Below are 25,649 nucleotides of genomic sequence, written 5' to 3'. Positions count from 1 at the left end.
TGCTTCTCTGAATATTGCTTCTAGTTAATTTTGGTTTTGGCTTAATTTATTTTGCAATAGTCCTGTTCTGGCACCAACACTTCCTCCTCCCATGAAAGTTCTCAAACTGAACTTGGATGCTTCAGTGTCTTCCTCCACAGTAGCTGCTGCTTATGTTATCCGTAATCATCAGGGGAAACTAATGAGAGCTGGAGGCAAACTACTGGCACTCTCTTCGGTGCCTTTTGTTGTTGGCAGCTGCTTGGATTGGAGTCAAATTGTCCATATTTGAGTTGCATGCACAGCAACTCTAGGTGGAGCGTGATTCACTAACAGTAATACAATGGCTCTCTAAAACCTCTATTGCTAGTCCAAAACTACACTCTGTTACAGGATTTGCTGGCTTGAAAAAAAGCTTTTCGTACTCTTCGGATTTCTCATGCATATCATGAGGCTAATTGAGCTGTCAATTATTTAGCAAACAAAGCTAGGATGTCTGACTTTGTTATTCAAGAGAAGGACAGAGTCCATCCAGAGTTTGCTGCTAGTTTATGGGCTGATGCTTTTCAAATTAGTTTTGAACGAGGATGAGGCTGAAACAGAGCATTTCAAAAATTTTGGTGAATGCTTGTCTTAGTGAAAATTTGATTCTAATTCTATAGTTTCCAGATCAGCTATATAGCCCTTTAGGTAAGCTGTAGTGTTGGAGAAGGTTAATATGTGTCACCTCTGAGTTCATAGTTGTAAACCGTTATAGTCTATCAGAGCTATTGTGAGACCTGTTGACATTTGTACGAACACCGTCGCCGTGTTTTTCTGTTTGAGTCGGAGGCTAGAAAACCCTAGCCTACGTGTCTATTTAAGCGAATCTCGCCGGTTCCTGCGCCGCACCCCTCCTGCTGTCCCACCGCCGCCGCCGTCAACTCCTCTGCTCTGGAGAGCCTCCATTGTTTTCTTCTCTGCTCTTCTGGTACTCCACTGTACCCCCTTCGTTTTCCTCCCGCGAACTTCCTGCCCTCCATCCACCACCGACTCTATCATCCTTCTCTCTCTGATTGATAGGGAACGTACATTGTTTCAAGGTTTTGTGTTTAGGCTAAGAATCAAATGTTTGCTTTTATGGTTATTGTAATTTATAGTTTTATACGCTATGTGCGTTTTCATTGTTAGGCCAATGTTTGATGAAATGTCTAAGTGAATATTACTGCTTTCTTGTTTCGGTTGACAACCATCAGAAATAATGTGATAATTGTTGATATTATATCGTAATAAGATTTTTTTTTTAATTGTTTCTTGGTGAGTTAGTTTTTGTTTTGGTCAGTAATTAAAGGAGGCTCTTATGGCTCTATTAATTCAATTAGAATACCTCAGTCATACCCAACATGATAAAAAATGGAGAACTAGAGGTTTGTCATAAATATTTAATACATATATGAATCCAACTGACACGACAAATCATTTTTTTCAAGGATCTGCGCATTATATGTTCATTTGTTTTTGTGGGGTGCATCCTTAGTTGATACTTTGATTATGTGCCTTTATACCCATTGGAAACTATTCTTTTATACCATAGTCTACAAAAGGAACCAAAAACCTAAGCAAACCTAGATGGAAGTTGTATGGAAGGATTAGGAAGCTAAATGCAAACTGATGACTGAAGGTTTTTTTTGTAAATAATTAAATTTGATGCTTTGCTTGATTTGATTTTTAGCTACAGCTAATACTTCTATCAACATATTGGTGTATTATGTTTTCTACTTCCTTGCTTGTTCTGTCTCGTGCATGATTCTTTGCTTGAAGTCATGCCTATTGCAACTAGAAGATGTGAATTTCTGTGAAGTTTAACCTCATCAGCTTGCAGATTGGACTATTCTGCAGGTTCTATTCAGTTTAGCATTTTGATATACTTAAATATTATATGTGTAGATTAATTTATTATTGAATAGTTTGCTGTATAATAGCTACGCACTATATTCAGACATGTGATACTTCTTGCTATTGACTAGTTTTCCATTTGTTTTGGTCATATGTAGATGGGAAGGAAACAAGAGAAGAAAGATGCCTCATCAAATCCAAGAATATATGAAAATACAACACTTCGTGATGAAAACACTGGTAAAAGAATGTTGACGTAAATTCTGTATTGAAGATACAGCATCTGCAACGACTGGGAACATGGGCTGGTGGGGTAGCTAGAATACCTCCTTTGGGTGCTTTTTTTGGAGCATGTTTGGCTGCAGAAGCAGAGGCATCAGGGATTCCTCTAGATCATTCAACTTTTCTTTGCCAGAGGTGAGTTTTTGTTTCTTTTCCTCCTCTCTTTTGCATACTGGACTTAGCTTAGTCAATGTCTTACTTTAGCTTAACTGATCGAGTGCATAGCTAAGTTAACAGCAAAATTAGCATATAATCATGCTGACTGTGTTTAGGTTATCTGTTGTGAGAGGCAAGTAAGAACAAGCAAATATTTTGATACATTCTGCTGTCTGTGATTTGCTTTTAAAATTTAGATGCTAGTGTAATTGCTCCAAAAATGCATGGTGGATGTTAAACTTTTCCTGCTAAATGTATGCGCATGTTTTGTATTTTGTTTATGCCATTAGTAAGGCGAAACTTCAGTTATTTATTGAAAACAATTATAAAAAAGCATCAACTTATCTTCTTGTGGAGGCCGGATCATCTATATAATTTATTTGTATTTTGAAAAGCAAGCTTAGCTCATCTTTCTATCAGTGACCTATCTATAAATTTTAAAACCTCCAATAGCCAGAGAAGATGAACGAAATTTGGATTCCTTTCTTGTTATGTTGATATATTTAAGTAAAAATCTCACTTGAGCTCTGTGTTATTCTGTCTTTGGGATCCAAACAAATTAAGTGATACCGATCTTGTTTTTGGCAATAATACCTTTCTCCTAAGGGGGCACTGTTATAATTGCTAATCTTGATGCCATTGTTACTCATAGTAATTGTTTCTTGAGAAGCCTGTTCGAGTTGCTGCTACCAGTTAACAGAACTGAATAACTACTAGGTTTTATTTAAATTTTGTCTGTAAACATCGTCTATATATTTGTTTTCCTATTAGATATTTTCCCACTTAATCTACCATCTGAATTTGGGGGGAATTTCAGAAGGTTGCTCATGTTGCATGGCCTTGAGGTTTTTTTTGGTTGCTTGGTGAAACTTGGAAAATAATTTTTGTGAAAATCACCCATTCCAGCTGTTTGGATGGTGGGAAGCTTAAAAAAATATATTCAGTAATGGCTTTTCCATTTTTAAAAGAATCTTGGACTTTGCATTTTTCATCCATCTGTTTACCAAAGATTTTTGAACAAACAAACAGACCCTTAAACTGTCCACCAAATAATAATGGTTCTTCCTTCCCCCCACTACTTTAGGCTTTGTCATAGACCTATCTCTTACTCAAAGTTGCTTGGCCAGAGACTTAACACCAACACAAAAGCGAACAAACTTTCCAGTCATACTTTTTCATAAAACCAATTGGATATACCTGGTATACTTTCTGCATGTTAAGGTTATGCACATGGGTTTCACATTCTTACATATTTTATCTGGGGAATATTTCCCAACTATAAAGGTTGAACAGAAAAACCCTACCAGAAGAAGTGACATAAAGGGGCCTGTGTTCTCTTAGGTCTGGGAAGCAATGGACTGGCTAGATCTGTTAATATTGAAATAAGTGAAAAGTAGTTTGCATGCCAAACAACATTGATTGAGCCTCCTGTTGCAGTCAAACATCATTTTGGAAAAAAGGGATGGGTTTAAACATCTCTAATTTGAAATTATATTTTGTGCGGATTAATATAATAAAGTTAGCACAAGAACATAGAGAGAGCACCTTGTGTTGCATGTGACAGCTTAAAGCAAGTATGCCCAATTTTGTTTATTGTATGGTGTCCTGCTTTGGGTTCTTGATCTCATTGTTTTGAGGTCGTTGAAGAGCTAAAAAAGTGGCATAACAAATTATTACATGCCAAAGTTTGATATCCAAGTCCGAAAGCTAACTTATTGCCTGACAATAAATTCAAACTCTTGAAACAAGACTCTCTGTATGTGCGCGCGCGCGCGCGCGTTTGTGTCTGTATGCGCATTCATGAGCCAGGCGCATGCATGTTTAGATGTAGCCATTGATGCCTCCTGTTCCTTTCTTAATATTCTATACTCTGGGAAGTATGACTTTTGTAGACGAGGCCCTACGACTGAATCTAGTATGATTGTGGCATTTTGACCCCTAGTCTCTTTCTGTGTGCTGACCATCTTTCAGTTAATTGTATGCTTATTGTTCAGAGATTAAGAGGTTATATCTTTTGTGACTAGAATTGTCATTTCGATTATTTTTCTGTGCTGTTCAGTGGTAGTTATTTTATTCAATTTCAGTTGTCCATAGTATAAATTTTCATATTTCAATAATTATTTAGCTGCTTATGACCGTTTAATTTCTTGTATTTTGATTTTGATCTTCACTCATGGAGCCCCACTGTAAGGTTTAACAGTGTATATAGTGTCTTGCAGATGCGAAACCGTCTTGCAGCCTGGCTTTAACTGCACCATCCGAATAGAAAAGTGTGTGAACAAGGGAAGATGGCACAAGAAGGCTAGTGTTCTCTGTAAGAACAGTGTGGTCTACACATGCCACTTCTGCTCTCATCGGAACCTAAAGTGGGGGACTGCTGAAGGCCATATGAAAAATCTAATTGCTTCGAGACTTAGCCAAGATTCAGACTCAAATCAACATTGGTCCGCATATAGAGCAAGTGGTAACTCTGAGAATGTATTAGCTGCTACACATGAGGTTCATCAGGATGTTGGAGAGGAAATCCCTTTAAAACTAGAACCTGTATCCGAGTTGAAATCTCTCACTCCTGGAAAAGCAGCAGTAACTGAAGAGGTTCTTGCTAAGATTCCAGTAACTCCACTAGAAAAACTGGCGAATACATCTGAGAGGAAAAGGAAGGTCAGTGGCTCTACTCCTAACAAGCTTCCAGTTGGTGGAAATCATTCAGAAATAACTTATTCAGGAATGGGGACTGTTTCCAGTAAGCGGCGAAGGAGAGCATGGTCTAGCTTGAAGGAGATCACCAAAGAGAGCGAGCTTGAGAATGCTAGGAACCTCAGTAGTTTTGCAATCCCATTTCATATATAGGTGGCCGCCTGACAAAGAAGGTGAGACCCAATTTTGTTAGTGCCATTCCAGAATATAGAGAGGAAATCTATCCTTGGTTATCTGCGGAATTAGGATATTATCTGTTAAAGAATGCTATTTTCACATAATTTATGCGAAGATTGAAGAATGCTTGAACATAGAGCTTCCAGAAGAGTGCATGGCGTTCTGGATTTTCGGCCACTGACCTTGCATTAGCTTCTCTAATGTTATGGAATATGGTCTGTCTTCAATGTCCATGTTCCTTATGGGTCCGTTAATGAATAGGGTGGTAATTAGGTATAATTGAACCACAAAAATGCAAAACTCTCTTTCTCTCTCTCTCTCTCTCCCTCTCTTCCTCTCCCATGCTGAAACAGGTGCATCATACATTACGGGTACAGAATCGGCAAACAAAAGATTTTTGAAAGCATCAGGCATCTCATCCTTTCTAACCCATAGGCATCTCTCTCTCTCTCTCTCTCTCACATACACACACACGCACACGCACACGAATCGAGCAATGTTAGTACTTAGGCGCTGGCATCCAATAAGCTATTCTTTTTGGGACATATAATTTATTTTTCTTTATATTCAATATGAAGTCACCAACTATATAAGAAGCTTATGACTTTAGAAGCCCAAATGTAAATATATGTTAAATAGGGATGCAATTGGGTCGGATTGGGGCTACTTGTGATTTCGATCCAATTCGATTTTTTATTTGGGTTCTAATTTTGGATCCAGATCCAATCTAACAGAAAATCAGATCAGGTTGGATCCATGACTATAATTTTTGACCCGATGGGTCATCGGGTCGGATCTATGTATAACTCAGTTCCAATCCAAAAAATTTAGATCCGGTTCGGATAGATTTATGTCTCTTGCACTATAATACTTTTATATGTTCACATTCTATTTTTATAGAAAAAGATATAAATTCTATATAAGGTATAGACTATACATGACATCATTAATCTATATTTTTTTTCAAACAAATTGTATCAACAAATAATATCTTGATCATCGAATTTGGCGTATCAGACATCTACTCTATCTAGGTGGTATAAGCCAGCAAGATTAGAAATTTTTGCTCTCCATTTTAGCACTTAATTTCTAGTTATTTTTTTTTATCTTATCTTTTTTTTTTCTTTTCTTGTTTTGAAAAAAAAAGGATAAGGGAGGCAAGATACCACCCAACATTATTAATAAGATAAAAATTATGTACAAGAATATGTACAAAAATAAACAGCGAGGTAAGGTAACGATCACAAGGGCGGCCGCGGAATAAGATACCACCCCTTGTTCCGCTCGGCCGCGGCAACGATCACAAGCTCCCCATGGGAAAGAGGCGGTTCACGCAAGTCTCGACCAGCGAGGACGAGGAGGAGCCGAGGAGGAACGGCGCCGGCGAGCGGAGGAAGGGGAAGAAGCTCCGCGTGGAGGACGAGGAGAAGGAACCGCAGAGCAGAGGCGGCGATGCCGCCGGCGGAAGCAGTAGCGGCGGCGGCGGCGGCGGAGGTGGAGGGAACAGGAAAGAGGAGGAGCCGCCCTTGGAGGACGCGAAGCCGAAGGGGCGGGTGCTTAGGGTTTCTGGAAAAGGGAAGCGGAAGAAGCGGCACTACTGCTCCTTCGAGTACGACGGAAGTACGTTCGAGCTGGTGAGGTTCCGGACATCTTTAATCTTAGTCGCATGGGGTTCTTGGTGATCTTAGTTTGCTCCCGGAATTGGATTCATGAAGATTTCACTTGTTTAATGCTCGGATTTGCGAGTATCTACGATTTTTCCATTGTTCTTGAAAATTTTCCGTATCTTGAGCTATCTTTGTTCGTTGCCGTATTCTAGGGTTTTTAATGTTCTTCATTTGCTGTGGGAGTTGGATTATTGAGGAGTATTCTTGTTTAATTCTTAGCTTTGTTAGACTATTTGCTATATTTGGTAGTGTTCGAGGGTCGACTTGATTTTTTTTTGAAATTTCTTGTTTTCTGGCTATGTTTGCTCATTTTGGTATTTTGGAGTTTTGATGTTCTCGATCTGCTGTGGGAGATGGATGTTTGACGATTGCTCTTTTTTGCTTCTTGGATTTTCATAAGGGATCAACTTTTTTTTTTTTGTAGGGAGTAGAGGAAAATGGAGGAGAATAGTGTTTGATTGTCATTTTTTCTTTCTTTTCTTTTCTTTTTTTTTTGGATGCTGCATGCAGGAAGATCCGGTACTCCTGACTCCAGAGGATAAGAAGCAGAAACCCTATGTTGCGATTATTAAGGTGAATTTCTTGTTTACTGATTGTAAGACTGGGTTCATTTGTTTTGATCTTTCTACAGTTCGTTGAACTGGATATGAAATGTGATAATGTGACAGTAAGTGTTTTCTGCATGAGCTGGTTAAAAAAATTAAAATATTTGAATACTAGAATTACTTCCTTGGGATTCTTTGAACTTGGTCATTTTGTGGAAAGAGAACTATTTAGCATGAAACGATGCATAACCATGATTACACTTCAAATTTCGCACCATTTGCTTGGGACCAAGTCTGTATCTCCTTGCCCTCTCCCTATTCAACACCAAAGGCATGTGCACTTGCACATATGAAGGTTGCCGTCCCTGAGTCTATTTGTTGTAAGCCCCTCAGTCCTCAGATCTACTGGTAGTTATATTGCCTTACTTCTTCTGAGAGAAAGGGCGAGGGAGATTACTTTGTATCCTATCATTAATTTGAAATTCTAAATTATAGATGTTTTCTGATGTTAGCTTACAGATTGTATTGAGGAACCTCACGATATAGTAACTATGTTATGTTTTATGTTTTATTTAAGTGATCAGTTACAAGAATTGAGTATTTTAATATCTGTCTAACCTATGATGTTTGCTCTCTGTTTCGCTTACAATGATTGGTTATAACATTGGTTTTATTTTTGTTAATATAGATCTTATGAATAAAATTTCAAGTTTTGAATATTTACAAGATACGGTGAAATTACAAAATAATATCTCCTTTCATTTCTTTCTACCTCTTTTATTATTTATCAAGTACTGTTTCTGCAGTCTGCTGGAAGAATTTGCTGGCCGGATGATGCTGTCCCAGCAATAACTGCCCTTGGGGGAGCTACACATGAAACTCTGGGTTCCGATTTCCAGAAATATAACCAGAAAATGAGGCAGTTGGATTTCAATCTCAAGGTAGAATAATTGTTCACGGTTAGCTTTACTTCATTGTATCATAGCTATCCTTGTAATCTTGCCCTTACATAAAATGTTCGAGTATCAGCATTCAAAATATCAGTCTGTATTATGTTTATAATTTGTGCCTCCTTGCAACTCTGAAACTGCTTTCAGAGAGCTCGTGTAATAGTTTGAAATTAATTTTCATAGTTTTTTTCCTAATAATCTTCCTTTATGACTGATGTGGCTTGCATGCAAGTAATACTACAGGGAGTTACTTTTTGAAAATTATATGCTGTTAACATTTTTAATTGTGAATCAGGGTCCTTTACTCATAATCTGGACTTAGTGCCCATGTTTAGAACTTGTAATTAAAACTTCATCCTCTCAAAAATTATAGCTTCTGACCACCATTCAGTATGTTAGACAATGTTCTTCTCAAAAAGTTGTTTCTCCTTTTACCCTTCAGATGACTTTGATGTAAGTTTTCTTCCTTCAAAAACATTTGAGGAAGATGAAGTTTCTTAATTACCTTTCGCCCCTATGCCAAGATCTTATTGAGCTTTGTTGAAAATTCCTCTTGCATATAAGTCCATGGTTATTTCCAGCTTTTCATAAGGTTATCACTAAGAATTATGGACCTAGACCTTGTCAAGACTTACAATCCTAATGATTAGGCATGAATACAAAAATAGACCTTTAAAACTTCCATGTTCCAGGTCTTGGGTCCAGGTCTAGCAAAAGTGTACCTGTCATGATCTGAGCTGTCCATCTAATACATTAAGTTTTGGGACTAGTTTTGCAGGAACTCAAGCCAACAGGAAGAGACTCGATAGCTTATATGATATATAATGTGTTGTTTTGTTCTTATACTTTGGTGAATGAGGATCTATAAAGCCAGTCCCAGTTATTTGGGATGAAGGCTTGATGATTATATTTATGGTTTTACAACCTTTATGTTTCTTGTAAAAATACTCATCGCCCTTGGTAATAGGTCATTAGTGAAATATCCAGAGGACATGCACTATCGTACTCACTTGGGTATTGGACCCAGACTGTACCCTTTGAGTGTTGGGTACAGTATCAAACTATAATGGGTTTTACCTACTGGGACTCCAGCCTGACCTGATTCATGGTTGAGGGTTTTGGTAAAAGCTGAGTTCTAGACACGCCCAGTTAGTCTAGACCATGTAGGGAGGTACTCAGACCTGAGCTGACCTGTTAACAGCCCTCGTTTTCCAAGTCATTCTTGTGACATTAGAGCTTCTTATTGTGTCCTTCATCACCTGGCTATTAGAAGGTGTGGACCTAATGCTATCGATGCTGGAATTTGGCGCTTTGATATCAAACAATATGGAAAGTCTTTGTGTTGATCTTTGCATAACAATAAGTAAAATTATCAAGCATTATCCCAGCAATTTTGAGTCAGTAATTTCATAGTTTGACCCATGAAACTGACTGTCAACCTAACATCAGCCAGCTACTTTTTTTAGTGGGGCTTTGCTGGCATTGATAGTGTTCTTTGAGTCAATATTCAGCTGAACCCCAAAACTAAGCTTCCTGTCTGAGTTTTCTTCCTTGATATAAATTTTCTCAGTATGTGTGCTCAAATTGGAGATTCAACTGTGCTGTACATGTGAATCCTTTATCTTGTGGCAATTTTTAGTCAACAAATAAATTTCTTGTTTCAAAAAAATGTATTTTCATCAAAGCTCATTAGGATCTTTTTTTATATTTCTATTTCATTGCAGATTCGTGAATTTGCATCAAATTATGGTAGCATTATCTTTTGATCTTTGTGATGGATGTATCCCATGATAAGATGGATATAGCTCTTGCTTCACACATCCACAGATATTGTTCTTCTTTGATCTGTTTATGTAATTTTAGCATATACGTTTCTCCATACTTTTTCTTTTTTAATTATTATGTTATAACTCTATAGGCCCTGTTCTCTTATGCTACAGTGATTGATTTTGAAATTTTAGTTAAGTACTCTTTTAATGATGATCCGACACCAAACCCAAACATCATAATTCATGAACAGAGGGAAGGTATTCCAGGATTACATTTGATTTTGATAGATTTTTTCAGATTTTATTTTAAAATCTCGAGCCATGTGGGATGGGAAAGCATTAAAATATTCAAAAAAAGGATTAGGAGAATTGAACTATTATGCTAGAAGGACAAAGCTACTTTAGGCCTTGTTACTGCATTGTAATGGAGTCCCGAAGTCCAACATATGTGGTTGAGCTGGACTCTAAAGCCATCATCTATTTCTTTGTTTGGTTTACAAAATTAAAAAAATGGTTCCCTTGTTGCTTAAATTCCATACAAACATATTTGTGTAGCGAGTCTAATCTATTCCTACCACACTAAAACTCTAGTTCGAAAACTCTTCCAACTATATCTGTTAGGGAACAAGCAATCCTTGGCTAACAATAACTTTTTTCTTTTCTCAAAATTTAAAATTTATCTAAATTGCTTGCATTAACTAGTTTAACCAAATATATGCTTTGCTTCTTTTCAAACATCCTTTATATCTCCCACACCTAGTTGTGCTGTAAATTCGATTATATCGATTCCAAGATGAAACGAAAATTCAAAGGTTGATGCTAAATTGATAGATAATCATTAAAAGCACTTCTTGAAACAAATATAACTTTGATATTAACAAACTTATAAATCAAGCACCAAATAATTTGGATAAAACTTGAAGTAAATGAACGTGAAAAAGACATGCTAGAATTAAATGCGACCATTTAACAAGTATCAATGGGGCTGATCATATTTCTCTAAAGGACATGTATCCAATTCTTAAGCAGCCAGTTGCATCATTTGGGAACACCTCCTTTAAATGCGTATGGAAGTTAGATGGGCCAATGACGGTCTAAACATTTTGGTGGAAGCTACTGTGGAGAAGGCTGCCATGTGAGGATCGGCTATGTCGTGTGTTGGCTTCCTGTAAGTGGGTCCAGCCCACACTTGAGGAGGCCCAATAGGCCATTAGGGCTATCTTTGGTTTTCTAAGTGATGCGTGAACCAAGGGCGGCGGCACATCAAACGCAACAATAGAGCAGCTAAGAAACAAAAGAGGAAAAAAAAAAAGAAGCAAGGCGTGTGAGGGAACAACAGAAAGCCACGGCGCGTCAGCTCTTGGGATTCCTGGCAGAGGGCGCAGTGTGAAAGAAATTGGCACGCCGAACGTAGAAGAAGAAAGGAAGAAAAACAGGTTTTTTTTCTTGTCCTTTTTGGTTGTGGTTTTCACACGGAGATTTAACAAATTGGGTTTCTATCTAAAAATTGTATTGGATGCTATAGAGAGTTGTAGTATTCATTGTTAGGGATCTCATTACGTTCTTGGATTCATCAGGTGGTTTGGGTGAGATAATTGTTACTCTTAGGGAGGTGATACAGGAGTGTTCCTAAGGACTCAAGTTTTGGGCATAAATTTGAGTATTGTAAACTCTGTACTTATTATAGTGAATTGATCGAATTTGCTCCGTGATATTTTTCTCTACACTGGAGGATTTGTTCATGTAAATTTAGTGTGGTTTCTTTCTGCTTCCCAGATGTTTGATATATTGCCTATGTGAATATTGCTTCTAGTTTGTTTTGATTTTGGCTTAATTTATTCCGTAATATCTCTGTTTTGGCCCCAACACTTCCTCCTCCAATGGGAGTTCTCAAACTGAACTCCGATGCTACAGTATCTTCCTCCACAGTAGCTGCTGCTTATGTTATCCGTAATCATCAGGGGAAACTAATGAGAGCTAGAGGCAAACTACTGCCACTCTCTTCGGTGCCTTTTGTTGTTGGCAGCTGCTTGGATTGGAGTCAAATTGTCCATATTCAAGTTGCATGCACAGCAACTCTAGGTGGAGCGTGATTCACTAACAGTAATACAATGGCTCTCTGAAACCTCTATTGCTAGTCCAAAACTACACTCTGTTACAGGATTTGCTGGCTTGGAAAAAAGCTTTTCGTAATCTTCGGATTTCTCATGCATATCATTAGGCTAATCGAGCTGTCAATTATTTAGCAAACAAAGCTAGGATGTCTGGCTTTGTTATTCAAGAGAAGGACAGAGTCCATCCAGAGTTTGCTGCTAGTTTATGGGCTGATGCTTTTCAAATTAGTTTTGAACGAGGATGAGGCTGAAACAGAGCATTTCAAAAATTTTGGTGAATGCTTGTCTTGGTGAAAATTTGATTCTATAGTTTCCAGATCAGCTATATAGCCCTTTAGGTAAGCTGGAGTGTTGGAGAGGGTTAATATGCATCACCTCTGAGTTCATAGTTGTAAACCGTTATAGTCTATCATGGCAACTGTATTCCTTTTTCTATCTTGTTCGTACAAATGTCAACAGGTCTCACAGGAGCTTCATGTTAAGGCTGATTAAATCTTTTTCTGGAGCAAATGGGCGTGCTAACAATCAAAACTATCAGAGCTATTGTGAGTGTCCGGTCCATTAACACCCCCCCGGCCCCCACCACCAAAAAAGAAAGAGGAAAAAAGTTTTTCTGTTTGAGTCGGAGGCTAGAAAATCCTAGCCTACGTGTCTATTTAAGCGAACCTCGCCGGTTCCTGCGCCGCGCCCCTCCTAGTGCCCCACCGCCGCTGCAGTCGACTCCTCCGCTCCGGAGAGCCTCCATTGTTCTCTTCTTTGATCTTCTGGTACTCCGCTGTACCCACTTCGTTTTCCTCCCGCGAACTTCCTGCCCTACATCCACCGCCGACTCTATCATCCTTCTCTCTCTGATCGATAGGGAACGTATATTGTTTCAAGGTTTTGTATTTAGGCTAAGAATCAAATGTTTGCTTTTATGGTTATTGTAAATTATACGGTATGTGCATTTTCATTGTTAGGCCAATGTTTGATGAAATGTCTAAGTGACTATTATTGCTTTCTTGTTTCAGTTGACAACGATCAGAAATAATGGGATAATATCGTAATAAGATTTTTTTTTTAGTTGTTTCTTGGTGAGTTAGCTTTTGTTTTGGTCAGCAATTAAAGGAGGCTCTTATGGCTCTGTTAATTCAATTAGAATACCTCCATAGTACCCAACATGATATAAAATGGAGAACTAGAGGTCTGTCATCAATATTTTATACATATATGAACTTAACTGACCCGACAAATCGTTTTTTTCGAGGATCTGCGCATTATATGTTCATTTGTTTTTGTTGGGTGCATCCTTAGTTGATTGCTTTGATTATGTGCCTTTATTACCCTTTGGAAACTATTCTTTTATAGCATAGTCTACAAGAGGAACCAAAAACCTAAACAAACCTAGATGGAAGTTGTATGGAAGGATTAGGAAGCTAAATGCAAACTGATGACTGAAGGTTTTTTTGTAAATAATTAAGTTTGATGCTTTTCTTGATTTGATTTTTAGCTACAGCTAATACTTCTATCAACATATTGGTGTATTATGTTTTCTACTTCCTTGCTTGTTCTGTCTCGTGCATGATTCTTTGCTTGAAGTCATGCCTACCGCAACTAGAAGATGTGAATTTCTGTGAAGTTTAACCTCATCAGCTTGCAGATTGGACTATTCTGCAGGTTCTATTCAGTTTAGCATTTTGATATACTTAAATATTATATGTTTAGATTAATTTATTATTGAATAGTTTGCTGTATAATAGCTATGCACTATATTCAGACATGTGATACTTCTTGCTATTGACTAGTTTTCCATTTGTTTTGGTCATATGTAGATGGGAAGGAAACAAGAGAAGAAAGTTGCCTCATTAAATCCAAGAATATATGAAAATACAACACTTCGTGATGAAAACACTGGTAAAAAGAATGTTGACATAAATTCTGTATTGAAGATGCAGCATGTGCAACGACTGGGAACATGGGCTGGTGGGGAAGCTAGAATACCTCCTTTGGGTGCTTTTTTTGGAGCATGTTTGGCTGCAGAAGCAGAAGCGTCAGGGATTCCTCTAGATCATTCAACTTTTCTTTGCCAGAGGTGAGTTTTTGTTTTTTTACTCTTCTCTTTTGCATACTGGACTTAGCTTAGTCAATGTCCTACTTCAGCTTAACTGATCGAGTGCATACCTAAGTTAACAGCAAAATTAGCATATAATAATGCTGACAGTGTTTAGGTTATCTGTTGCGAGAGGCAAGTAAGAACAAGCAAATATTTTGATACATTCTGCTGTCTGTGATTTGCTTTCAAAATTCGGATGCTAGTGTAATTGCTACAAAAATGCATGGTGGATGTTAAACTTTTCCTGCTAAATGTATGCCTATGTTTTGTATTTTGTTTATGCGATTAGTAAGGTGAACTTCAGTTATTTATTGAAAACAATTATAAAAAAGCATCAACTTATCTTCTTGTGGAGGTCGGATCATCTATATAATTTATTTGTATTTTGAAAAGCAAGCTTAGCTCATCTTTCTATCAGTGATCTATCTATAACTTTTAAAACCTCCAATAGCCAGAGAAGATGAACGAAATTTGGATTCCTTTCTTGTTATATTGATTTATTTAAGTAAAAAATTCACTTGAGCTTTGTGTTATTCTGTCTTTGGGATCCAAACAAATGAAGTCATATCATTCTTTTTTTTTTTTGGGCAATAATACCTTTCTCCTAAGGGGGCACTGTTATAATTGCTAATCTTGATGCCATTGTTATTCATAGTAATTGTTTCTTGAGAAGCTTGTTCGAGTTGCTGCCATCAGTTAACAGAACTGAATAACTACTAGGTTTTATTTAAATTTTGTCTGTAAACATCGTCTATATATTTGTTTTTCTATTAAATATCTTCCCACTTAATCGACACTCTGAATATGGGGGGAATTTCAGAAGGTTGCTCATGTTGCATGGCCTTGAGTTTTTTTTGGTTGCTTGGTGAAACCTGGAAAATAATTTATGTGAAAATCAACCATTCCAGCTGTTTGGATGGTGGGAAGCTTAAAAAAATATATTCAGTAATAGCTTTTCCATTTTTAAAAGAATCTTGTACTTTGCATTTTTCATCCATCTGTTTACCAAAGATTTTTGAACAAACAAACAGACCCAACTGTCCACCAAATAATGTGGTTCTTCCTTCCCCCCACTACTTAAGGCTTTGTCATAGACCTATCTCTTACTCAAAGTTGCTTGGCCAGAGACTCAACACCAACACAAAAGCGAACAAACTTTTCCAGTCATACTTTTTCATAAAACCAACTGGATATAGCTGGTATACTTTCTGCATGTTAAGGTTATGCACATGGGTTTCACATTCTTACATATTTTATCTGGGGAATATTTCCCAACTATAAAGGTTGAACAGAAAAATCCTACCAGAAGAAGTGACATAAAGGGGCCTGTGTTCTCTTAGATCTGGGAAGCAATGGACTGGCTAGATCTGTTAATACTGAAATAAGTGAAAAGTAGTTTGCGTGCCAAACAAGATTGATTGAGCCTCCTGTTGCAGTCAAACATCATTTTGGAAAAAAAGGATGGGTTTAAACATCTCTAATTTGAAATTATATTTTGTGCGGATTAATATAATAAAGTTAGTACAAGAACATAGAGAGAGCACCTTGTGTTGCATGTGACGGCTTAAAGCAAGTATCCACAATTTTGTTTATTGTATGGTGTCCTGCTTTGTGTTCTTGATCTCATTGTTTTGAGGTCGCTGAAGAGCTAAAAAAGTGGCATAACAAATTATTACATGCCAAAGTTTGATATCCAAGTTCGAAAGCAAACTTATTGCCTGACAATAAATTCAAACTTTTGAAACAAGACTCTCTCTCTCTCTCTCTCTCTCTCTGTGCACGCACGCGTGCTTTTGTTTCTGTATACACATTCATGAGCAGGTGCATGCATGTTTAGATGTAGCCATTGATGCCTCCCGTTCCTTTCTTAATATTCTATACTCTGGGAAGTATGACTTTTGTAGACGAGGCCCTAAGACTGCTCCTCGCCCCTATTAATACCTAGATGTGAAGGAATCTAGTATGATTGTGGCATTTTGACCCCTAGTCTCTTTCTGTGTGTTCACCATCTTTCAGTTAATTGGATGCTTATTGTTCAGAGATCAAGAGGTTATATCTTTTGTGACTAGAATTGTCATTTCATTTATTTTTCTGTGCTGTTCGTGGCAGTTATTTTATTCAATTTCAGTTGTCCATAGTACAAATTTTCATACTTCAATAATTATTTAGCTGCTTATGACCATTTAATTTCTTGTATTTTGATTTTGATCTTCACTCATGGAGCCCCACTGTAAGTTTTAACAGTGTATATAGTGTCTTGCAGATGCGAAACCGTCTTGCAGCCTGGCTTTAACTGCACCATCCGAATAGAAAAGTGTGTGAACAAGGGAAGATGGCACAAGAAGGCTAGTGTTCTCTGTAAGAACAGTGTGGTCTACACATGCCACTTCTGCTCTCATCGGAACCTAAAGTGGGGGACTGCTGAAGGCCATATGAAAAATCTAATTGCTTCGAGACTTAGCCAAGATTCAGACTCAAATCAACATTGGTCCGCATATAGAGCAAGTGGTAACTCTGAGAATGTATTAGCTGCTACACATGAGGTTCATCAGGATGTTGGAGAGGAAATCCCTTTAAAACTAGAACCTGTATCCGAGTTGAAATCTCTCACTCCTGGAAAAGCAGCAGTAACTGAAGAGGTCAGTGGCTCTACTCCTAACAGGCTTCCTGTTGGTGGAAATCATTCAGAAATAACTTCTTCAGGAATGGGGACTGGGGTTTCCAGTAAGCGGCGAAGGAGGGCATGGTCTAGCTTGAAGGAGATCACCATAGAGAGCGAGCTTGAGAATGCTAGGAACCTCAGTAGTTTTGCAATCCCATTGCGTATATAGGTGGCCACCTGACAAAGGAGATGAGACCCAATTTTGTTAGTGTTATTCTAGAATGCAGAAAGGAATCTATCATTGGTTATCTGCGGAATTAGGATATTATCTGTTCAAGAATGCTATTTTCACATAATTTATGCGAAGATTGAAGAATGCTTGAACATAGAGCTTCCAGAAGAGTGCATGGTGTTCTGGATTTTCTGCCACTGACCCTGCATTAGCTTCTATAATGTTATGGAGTATGGTCTGTCTTCAATGTCCATGTTCTTTATGGGTCCGTTAATGAATAGGGTGGTAAATAGGTATAATTGAACCACAAAAATGCAAAACTCTCTCTCTCTCTCTCTGTCTCTCTCTCTCTCACACAAGCACGCACGCACGCACGCACGCACACACCCACGAATCTAGCGATGTCCTAGAGAGGAAATATATGGAGAAGATGCGGTAGGTCATTTACTCATGAGCAATCTTTTGGGGCATTCTCTTATAGTACTTGGGCGCTGGCATCCAATAAGCCATCCTTTTTGGGACATATAATTTTTTTTTCTCTATATTCAACATGAGGCCGGTAGAGGTTGCCAACTTTATAAGAAGCTTATGACTTTAGAAACCCAAATGTAAATATATGTTAAATAGGGATGCAAATGGGTTGGATTAGGGCTGCTCGTGACTCTAATCCAATTTAGTTTTTTGTTCAGGTTCTAATTTTGGATTCAGATCCAACCCACGGATCATTCGGATCGGGTTGGGTTTATATATAATCCGATTTCAATTCAAAAAATTTAGCTATATTTCGGATAGATTTATGTCTCTTGCACTATAATCATTTCATATGTTCACATTCTATTTTTGCAGAAAAAGATATAAATTCTATGTAAGCTGCGGACTATACATGACATCATTAATCTATATTTTTTTGAAACAAATTGTATCAACAAGTAATACTCTGATTATGAAATTTAGCGTACCAGACATCTACTTGTCTAGGTGGTATAAGCCAGCAAGATTAGAATTTTTTGCTCTCCATTTTAGCACTTAATTTTCAGTTATTTATTTTATCTTTTTTTTTTTACGGGAGGCAAGATACCACCAAACATTATTAATAAGATAAAAATTATATAAAAAAAAAATGCGAGGCAAGGTACTCTACAGTTAATAGAAAGAAAAATAATAGAGATTCAGAATTTTTGATTCAGTAAAAAAATTTCTGTACCTCAAAAAACAAAGACGAGAGATAATCTGAAAGTGATCATTGACAAAGAGACAAGCTTCTTGATCAAGCTAAAAGGAGATGGCAGCAGCAAGAGAATAGCATAGAGTATTCTTACAAATAGTAATGAACTATCTTTCCAGCCGCTTCAATGGATGTTTGCAATTTATTTTATCTATTTACTCTTATTTTTTGTTCATTTTTTTTGGATGAACAGGACATACATGCGTTTCATTCACGCTTGCAGGGCTAACGGGTTTCCAAATTTGGGTCGAGCCAGATCCGAATTTGGTCCAAATTTACTAAATTCAGACCCAGCCCGAAAAATAAAATTGGTTCAATTTTAGAATCCGATCCAGCTCCACGAATCTTTCAATATTGATCGGTTCGAGTCTAAGCAAATTGGATCACATTGGATCATGAGACAATTCGATCTATTTACAGCCTTAATGTTAAATGTGGTTTTATAAAATAATTTATCTTGACAGCTCCACGTATGTTGTATTTGGCTAGTTCCACTGAGTATTTATAAAGTTGAGAATCAAGTACTTTTGAGTATTTTAAGGATTAATAAGTGGCCTAGAATGAAATTTTCCCAACAATGTCTAATTTTATAGTGGGCATCGCCTGCCAATTATCAAGCTTATGGCTTGCGGGCTCAACCAGCTAGCTAGAAATAACGTTTCCTCAATATGCTGCGCATAAAATAAAGTCGGCAAATTGCGGCGAAATCCTCCGAGCACGCCGCAGTCCTCGTCGCATGCCGCGGGCTGGAGAGGGAAGGGCGAAGAGTGTCGTAAGGTTGGCGAAGAACAGCAACCGTTCGATGAAATGCTCGAGAGACATGACAGTCACTGCTGACTTTATGGAAAGCTTGTCGCTTAGCGACTCTTTAAGTTTCCTCGAGGGAGTTTAAATAATTTCACCAACAGACTAATCTTGCAGTCTATCGAGAGACGGTGGCCCCGATTGCTGAGAGAGTAAAAAGAGCGAGCGAGCGAGAGGAGCACATTCGATGGCGATGGATCCAAAGACGGACAAGCTGATACGGAGGACCACAATGGTAGCCACGGCCACCGCCGCCTACTTCCTCCTCACTGCCGATTATGGCCCCCAGGAGAATGCCCTCGCTCCCGTGAGCCTTTTTTGCTCATTTTTCCTTACTTATTCTCTAATTCTGGAGTCGTTTCTTGTGTTCATGCCATCAAATCCATTGATTTCTTGTTACTAGAAGGTTTTTATCTTGGAGGTTTTTTTTTTATGGAAGATTTTTTTCTGGAATTCTTTTTATTTTGATTCGCAAAATGACTTCTTAATCGTTTTCCTCCTCGCTCTAGAGTCTAAATCCTACTATTGCCACTTCGATCTTCATTAAAATTGAAAAAAATTAGCGGTAATTGATGAAAAAAATTAAAAAGCCCTAACTTTTCTGCCGACATTGATTGGTTCGTTTTTGCAAAAATCTGTAGCTTCCACATCAAAGCTTTGATCACCTTGAACTAAAGATTGGAGTTTTGGAGAATGCAACATCCTGGATCTTTTGATGCAAGTCTCAAAATAAAAGTTGTTGTCTTTCATTGTTTTGATATCGATCGAAGCATCTTGCAAGAGTAATACGTAACTTCCGACTGTTTGATTTAGAACACCACGCAGGATGTACATCTCATGTTTGAAGGATTTTTGATTCTTTATGGTTTCAGTTTTATGAAATGGTTGGGGGAAGAATAATTGGGTCGGTTGGAATTCGCATTAGCTGATCATTATTTTTAGACCAACACGGGACATTAAAAGTACTACTTCAAGGGCATGTTTGGTTTGAGGGCAATTGAACTTTGGAATGGAAATGGGAATGAGCGACCCCCATTCTAGCCATTTGGTTGGGAGGAGTTCCATTTCCATTCTAATTCCAGAGGAAAATAAGAATGCCACAATCCTCCAAAACCTAATCCCCACTCTCCCATAGTATTTAAATTCCATTCCACTTCCAATTTCAATTTCAGTCACGAACCAAACACATAGAAGGATATGGCCATTTTGATTTCCATTCCAATTCATTCTGATTCTAATTCCGATTCCGGCTCCTATCGCAAACCAAATGCGCCCTTAATGCTCTAAATGCCTCGGATTTGGTGTACCCTCTCATTAGAGTTTCTTGCTAAAGGAGCATTTAAAGATGGGATGATAAAGATAATCACTCAACTCTCTATTTTACTAGTTTATGCGGTTGTCAATAGCTGCATGAGATTTTCATTAATTGTTGAAAAAAGCTCTTGTTCTTTGTTATTGTTACTGTTGTGTTCTTTTTGTTTTCTTTTTGGTAGTGAAAAGGAGGTGAGATTACCAAGAATTTTCATCAAGGAAATCTGTTAAAGTTTATTGACATATAGTTCCCATGGTACCTCTTTTGAACCTCGCTCTGCAATAGATCAATGAATTCGGATTTCTGCTGCCTTTTCATAGTTTTAGTGGCAGGCTCCGTTTGCTTCTCTTGTTGACTAGACTTTTATGTTATCAATTCAGGAGCCACCTGAGTCTTGAGACAGGATATTCACTTGTTGCCATGAACCAAACATGCATGCTGTAGAATTTTTTTTCTTGTAATATGATATGCTACCTTTTCTCTGTGCAGAGTTTTCCCTTATTCAATTTTTCCATTCATACTCTGCTATGCCATTCATGTCACAAAATTGGATTTGCGACACTGTTGTCATATTGTGACTTAAACATGTTTCTTCACTTGCGGATGCTGAAATCTCTCTTCATGCTACAGTTTCTCACCAGGACTTATCCATGTAGTGGCATCTAACCCAATACCTCTAGATGATCATATTTCTTTCAACATTTCTAAATTGGATAGGTATCGTATCAAATGTTTCTTTTTCCTCTTTTCTTTTTTTTAGCTATCTTATATCTGCTTGATGTTTCAGTTTTCTGTCTTTTGTGAAGCACCTAATATTCCATTTTCTTCAAGGAAATATTGCTATTTGATCGGTCTTCTGCATTGATTAGGTTTTATGGCTTTTTTTGCTCCATATGCTGCTCTAACTGTGAAAATGATTTATTTCAGATAAAGAGGGCTATAGAATCAGTGGAATTATCTCTGAAGAGGCTTATTTTTGGTCAAGACAAAGAAGTACATGAAAATGAGAAGGAGAAATCAAAATATAATGATGTAAAATAGAAACGTCATCTGCTTGGAGTAATCCAGGTTCAACACTAGTGTTATTAAGTGCAGGAGACCTCTCTGGTCATGCTTGCAGTAAACTTCTGTAATGTATATGAAATTGTAGCAGTCCAATATATGCTGTATCATGGATAATTTTGGCTCCCTGTAAGCTAAGTAATTTCTAGATGACGACTTTGATGCCTGCACACAAATGATTTAGTCTTTTCAACTTTGAAGATTTAATATGTCATGCCACTTCAAATAGTCTTTCATATCGCGGCACAGATAGAAATCTTAGGGATATATTATAATAAATAATCATACAGGTCTTTTTTTGGGGAGAATTGGCATGCTGGTCCGGCCATCATGTTATGTTTTTCTTAATGAACATAATAATTTTTGAATGCTTGGAGTTGTTACAAAATGACATGAACCCTAAGAGTTAGGGGTGGTAATCGCAAATGATAACTAGACAATATAATCTGAACCAAACTTATGGTTGAAGGTTTGCTTTTGCTTCCAGAAAATTAATTCCTGGCTCCCTAGTAGACTCACCCAAAAATTATCCAGTGTAATGCTGTTCTTCTTTCTTTCTTTTCTATCTGACCTTTAACATGTTACCGGCAAGGTCTGCTTTTATGATCTCTCTTTATTTCTCTTAATGAAGGAATATGGATCTTAAAGGTTACTTGAAACATTGTCGATTTGGTTTGGAAAGTTGAATACCGAGAGATCCACATCTAGTTACTCCAATAGCTATAACGGTGAAATTAGCACCCCTTGTATTATTCTGGCTTATGGTTAGGAATTAAAAAAGGACGTGGGGTGACAAGTTTTTACTGTACCGATGGATGTTGGCTTCTTCACCCTGAACATTATGTTCTTTAAGCAGTGCTGTCAGCAGAAATTGTTGCAAGACAAGATTTTAAGATGAGATTATCTTAGAATTTGTTTTCATTGTTGTGTTGTTTTATGTTTTTGTTAATGCTAAGATTGCATTTGCACAAAATTTCTGGCATTCCTTACCATATTTTTCGCCCTCTTTTTTTCTGAAAGCAATATTTTTTTTTACCAAAAGCTCTAAAACATATGATACTCATTCATTAGAGCATATAAATCCTCCAACCATATATATTACCTTCCTTTTCTTAAAAGTTCATTTAATATGCATGGTTTAGATCCACAGTCTCCTAATATCCCTCAGTATATTTTTGAGATTTGTGCCACATCATTTTTTTTTCATCATGTTGGCTGTATTCATACTAGATTAACATGGGCCACCGTTGCACAAAAAAAAAAAAAAAAGAAGCTTAAATTCTTAAGAAACTACGAGCGACGCCGAGGTGTGATAGAAACGTCTAATCTACTCTGCAGAGGAGACCATATTTATCCTCATAAGTACTTCAATTTTCTGATATTTGGAGGCAACAGAACAAAATCTCCGTTCCGCACTCGTTCTTTAAAGCCCATGATACACTAACATATGAACCGCCAACTATATTGCCTTCCTTGAAAATTCATTTAATATACATGGTTAAGGCACCAAATATTCCAATACCACTCGCAGTATACTTTGGGATTTGTGCACATTGTGTAGAGCCTATAACGTATAAAGAATGGCATCAAGGTGTAATAGAAGTTCCTTTCTTTCTTCCCAGCGAACTTAAAATCATACTGATAGGGAGAACATTGGACATGTTGACCTCGATCCGAATCGACCTCCTTGACTGCAGTTGTGACTGAAATGAATGACTTTGATATGAACCGAGGTATTATTTTGCTAGGTGCAATAAAGATTAATAGTTACACCGAAGCTACAATTAACACACGATCAACGCAATTATCGCCGCATGCTACTCGCATGGAGCAATTACCATGTCGTTAATGCGCAACTGACCATTATCATGCAATTGTGACATGTTGCACCAAATCATGTAATAGACATCGATCTAACCTACCCTATATATAAAGATGACCTAGGGAGCCTCAAATAAGCTAACACATACTCCTCTTAGTATATTTTCTTCCTTCCACCATTGCTTTAGATTTTTAACTTAAGTATCGGAGGGTCTCCTGCGAAAAATTTTCTAGCAAACAGACTTCTTTGCAAGTTGACCTCGGTTTCAACCCATCCAAGTTTGCTCGACCTCCGCATGCTTCGGTTCTTACCGGCCTCGGCACACGACGGGCGGATACCAACCTCAGTTCAGAATATCACGGCAACATAGACCTTCATCCCATGCCTTGACATTTGAACCCAGTTCCTCTCACCCACAGTTTAAAATTTGTCGTCGCTAAGTATTTTCTTCATATACGTAATACAATAAAATGTTTGTTGACAAACTCGCTCTTTAAAGCAAATGATACACTGATTAATTAAAGGAGAACTTATTGACCGATCCCTATGGGACTGGATTGTAACAGTAAGTCCCTCTTGACCATTCTTTTAACATCTGGTCCGCCCGATGAGGTATTTTTGAACTCCTAGTCTCCCTTAAGAGGGACCGGAACCTGCGAACAGCCCTTATCCTTGCACACGAGTCCATGTTAAAATAACCTCAATTGAAACATATGAATCACGAATTTGTTGCCTTCCTTCCCTTAAAAGTTCATTTAATATGTGTGATCCTGATCCCCAGTATCCCAATATCACTCACAATATACTTTTGGGATTCATGCACAACTTGTAGATCCTATGACATTTAATAATATTATCTAATAATATTTTAATTTGGAGCTAATTACTCTATCTGCCATCTTTATCGCCATAATATTGGAGCTTGGGCACAATCTCTTCCGCTTTTCCAAACTTCATGCATACCATATGAAAGCAATCAACTTACAGATTGCGTTGCCAGTATTGCAATTAATCTTCCTTCTCATATTGTATAGCCAATTTCCTCACCAGTCTTCAATTGTAAGTGCTACTTAGGCTGGTATTGTATTCCAAAGATCTTGGGGGTATTCGCCAGCTCTTGCCACACACACACACACACACACACACACACACACACACACACACAGAGAGAGAGCTATAGGTTGTACACTGATGGTGTCAAATACTATTGCTCATATTGCATCTCCAAAAATTCCATCTAACAAGAGTAATGACATTAATTTTTGAACCAATGACATTTATGTAATTTTAGAAAATAATAGGTGCATTTTTCTTGACTGGCTTCCTTTGAGGAGGCATTTGGTGTCAAGATAACCTTGCCTCATCAAAGCACTAAATTACAACATGCTAATATCTTTAGAGGAAAATGAGAAAAAAATCTATTCGATCAAATTGCTTGGGTCAAAATGCACAAGAAAACAACTAAAGATCTTTCTAGATATGATGAAGAGCTATTTTCATGATGATATTAAAGTTCCAACCTCTTTATAAAACTTTTAGAGGATATAAATATTTTTCTAAGAAAAATAGAGAAATATATGTTAGCCATGATATAATCAACCATTAAGATCATACATTCATCTTCACATTTATCTTTCTATATGGGAGACTAATATTTGTTTGTTATGTAGATTTTGTATTGGTTTCATCTAATTTGGCGATTGTCATGGCCATCCCATTCTTATGATTCCAAGTTGACTTTGTGTATGTATGGTTGTGCATGGCTTTGTTTGCTCTTGCGATTTCTTAACACATTTTACTGTTTTCTTAATAATTGTGATGCATTATTTTTTACTGCAGGTTTAAGCTCTCTAATGTCAGAGATAAATTCCTTAAAAAAATATTCTAAACTTCAGTTAGATATCCCGCCACCTTTTGAGAATAAAAGAAATTCTGCCATCTAATATTTTGATCTTTGCACTTATTTTTAATAGTATCGTAATTTGTAATGGATCAAGCTACATGTTAATTTGACTACATGTATCTTCTCATAAATTTCAAACCAAGATCAATTCAACTCAATCTTTATTCCTTACCGGTTCGTTATCCTAACTCCTCGTCCGTTTGGTTAGTTTATTTCCATTCCGGTCTGTACAACTACGATGGCATTTCCCCCAGCCACCCTCCAACGACGCGACGCGAGCGATGACGGGGAAGCCGCCAGTGCACCCCCAGATCGGGCCCCAGTTCGAGGCCCAGGAGTGCAGGGGGCAAGAGGAGAAGAGGAGCTTCGGCCGTTGCACCAACC

General features: G+C 37.6%; 3 protein-coding genes across 3 annotated transcripts; all 3 read left to right on the top strand.

Moving 5' to 3' along the window:
• The first annotated feature begins 2,099 nt into the window (after positions 1-2,099).
• LOC103705551 lies at positions 2,100-5,481 on the top strand. The gene is made up of 2 exons (XM_008789308.4): positions 2,100-2,271; positions 4,512-5,481. Exon 2 carries the CDS (start codon positions 4,681-4,683, stop codon positions 5,140-5,142), a length of 462 nt encoding a protein of 153 aa, XP_008787530.2. The 5' UTR covers positions 2,100-2,271; positions 4,512-4,680; the 3' UTR covers positions 5,143-5,481.
• Positions 5,482-6,368: 887 nt separating this feature from the next.
• Positions 6,369-17,305, top strand: LOC103705547. Its single transcript, XM_026804062.2, has 5 exons — positions 6,369-6,800; positions 7,344-7,406; positions 8,185-8,319; positions 14,023-14,282; positions 16,567-17,305. The coding sequence occupies exons 1-5, from the start codon at positions 6,480-6,482 to the stop codon at positions 17,132-17,134; spliced, it is 1,347 nt and encodes a 448-aa protein (XP_026659863.2). The 5' UTR covers positions 6,369-6,479; the 3' UTR covers positions 17,135-17,305.
• A 1,750-nt stretch (positions 17,306-19,055) lies between these two features.
• LOC103705546 lies at positions 19,056-21,716 on the top strand. The gene is made up of 2 exons (XM_008789300.4): positions 19,056-19,473; positions 21,406-21,716. The coding sequence occupies exons 1-2, from the start codon at positions 19,354-19,356 to the stop codon at positions 21,517-21,519; spliced, it is 234 nt and encodes a 77-aa protein (XP_008787522.1). The 5' UTR covers positions 19,056-19,353; the 3' UTR covers positions 21,520-21,716.
• Positions 21,717-25,649: the final 3,933 nt, after the last annotated feature.

The sequence above is a fragment of the Phoenix dactylifera genome, chromosome 17 (genome assembly GCF_009389715.1).
Source record: "Phoenix dactylifera cultivar Barhee BC4 chromosome 17, palm_55x_up_171113_PBpolish2nd_filt_p, whole genome shotgun sequence".
Taxonomy (NCBI): domain Eukaryota; kingdom Viridiplantae; phylum Streptophyta; class Magnoliopsida; order Arecales; family Arecaceae; genus Phoenix; species Phoenix dactylifera.
This window is presented reverse-complemented; position numbering and strand designations above follow the sequence as displayed.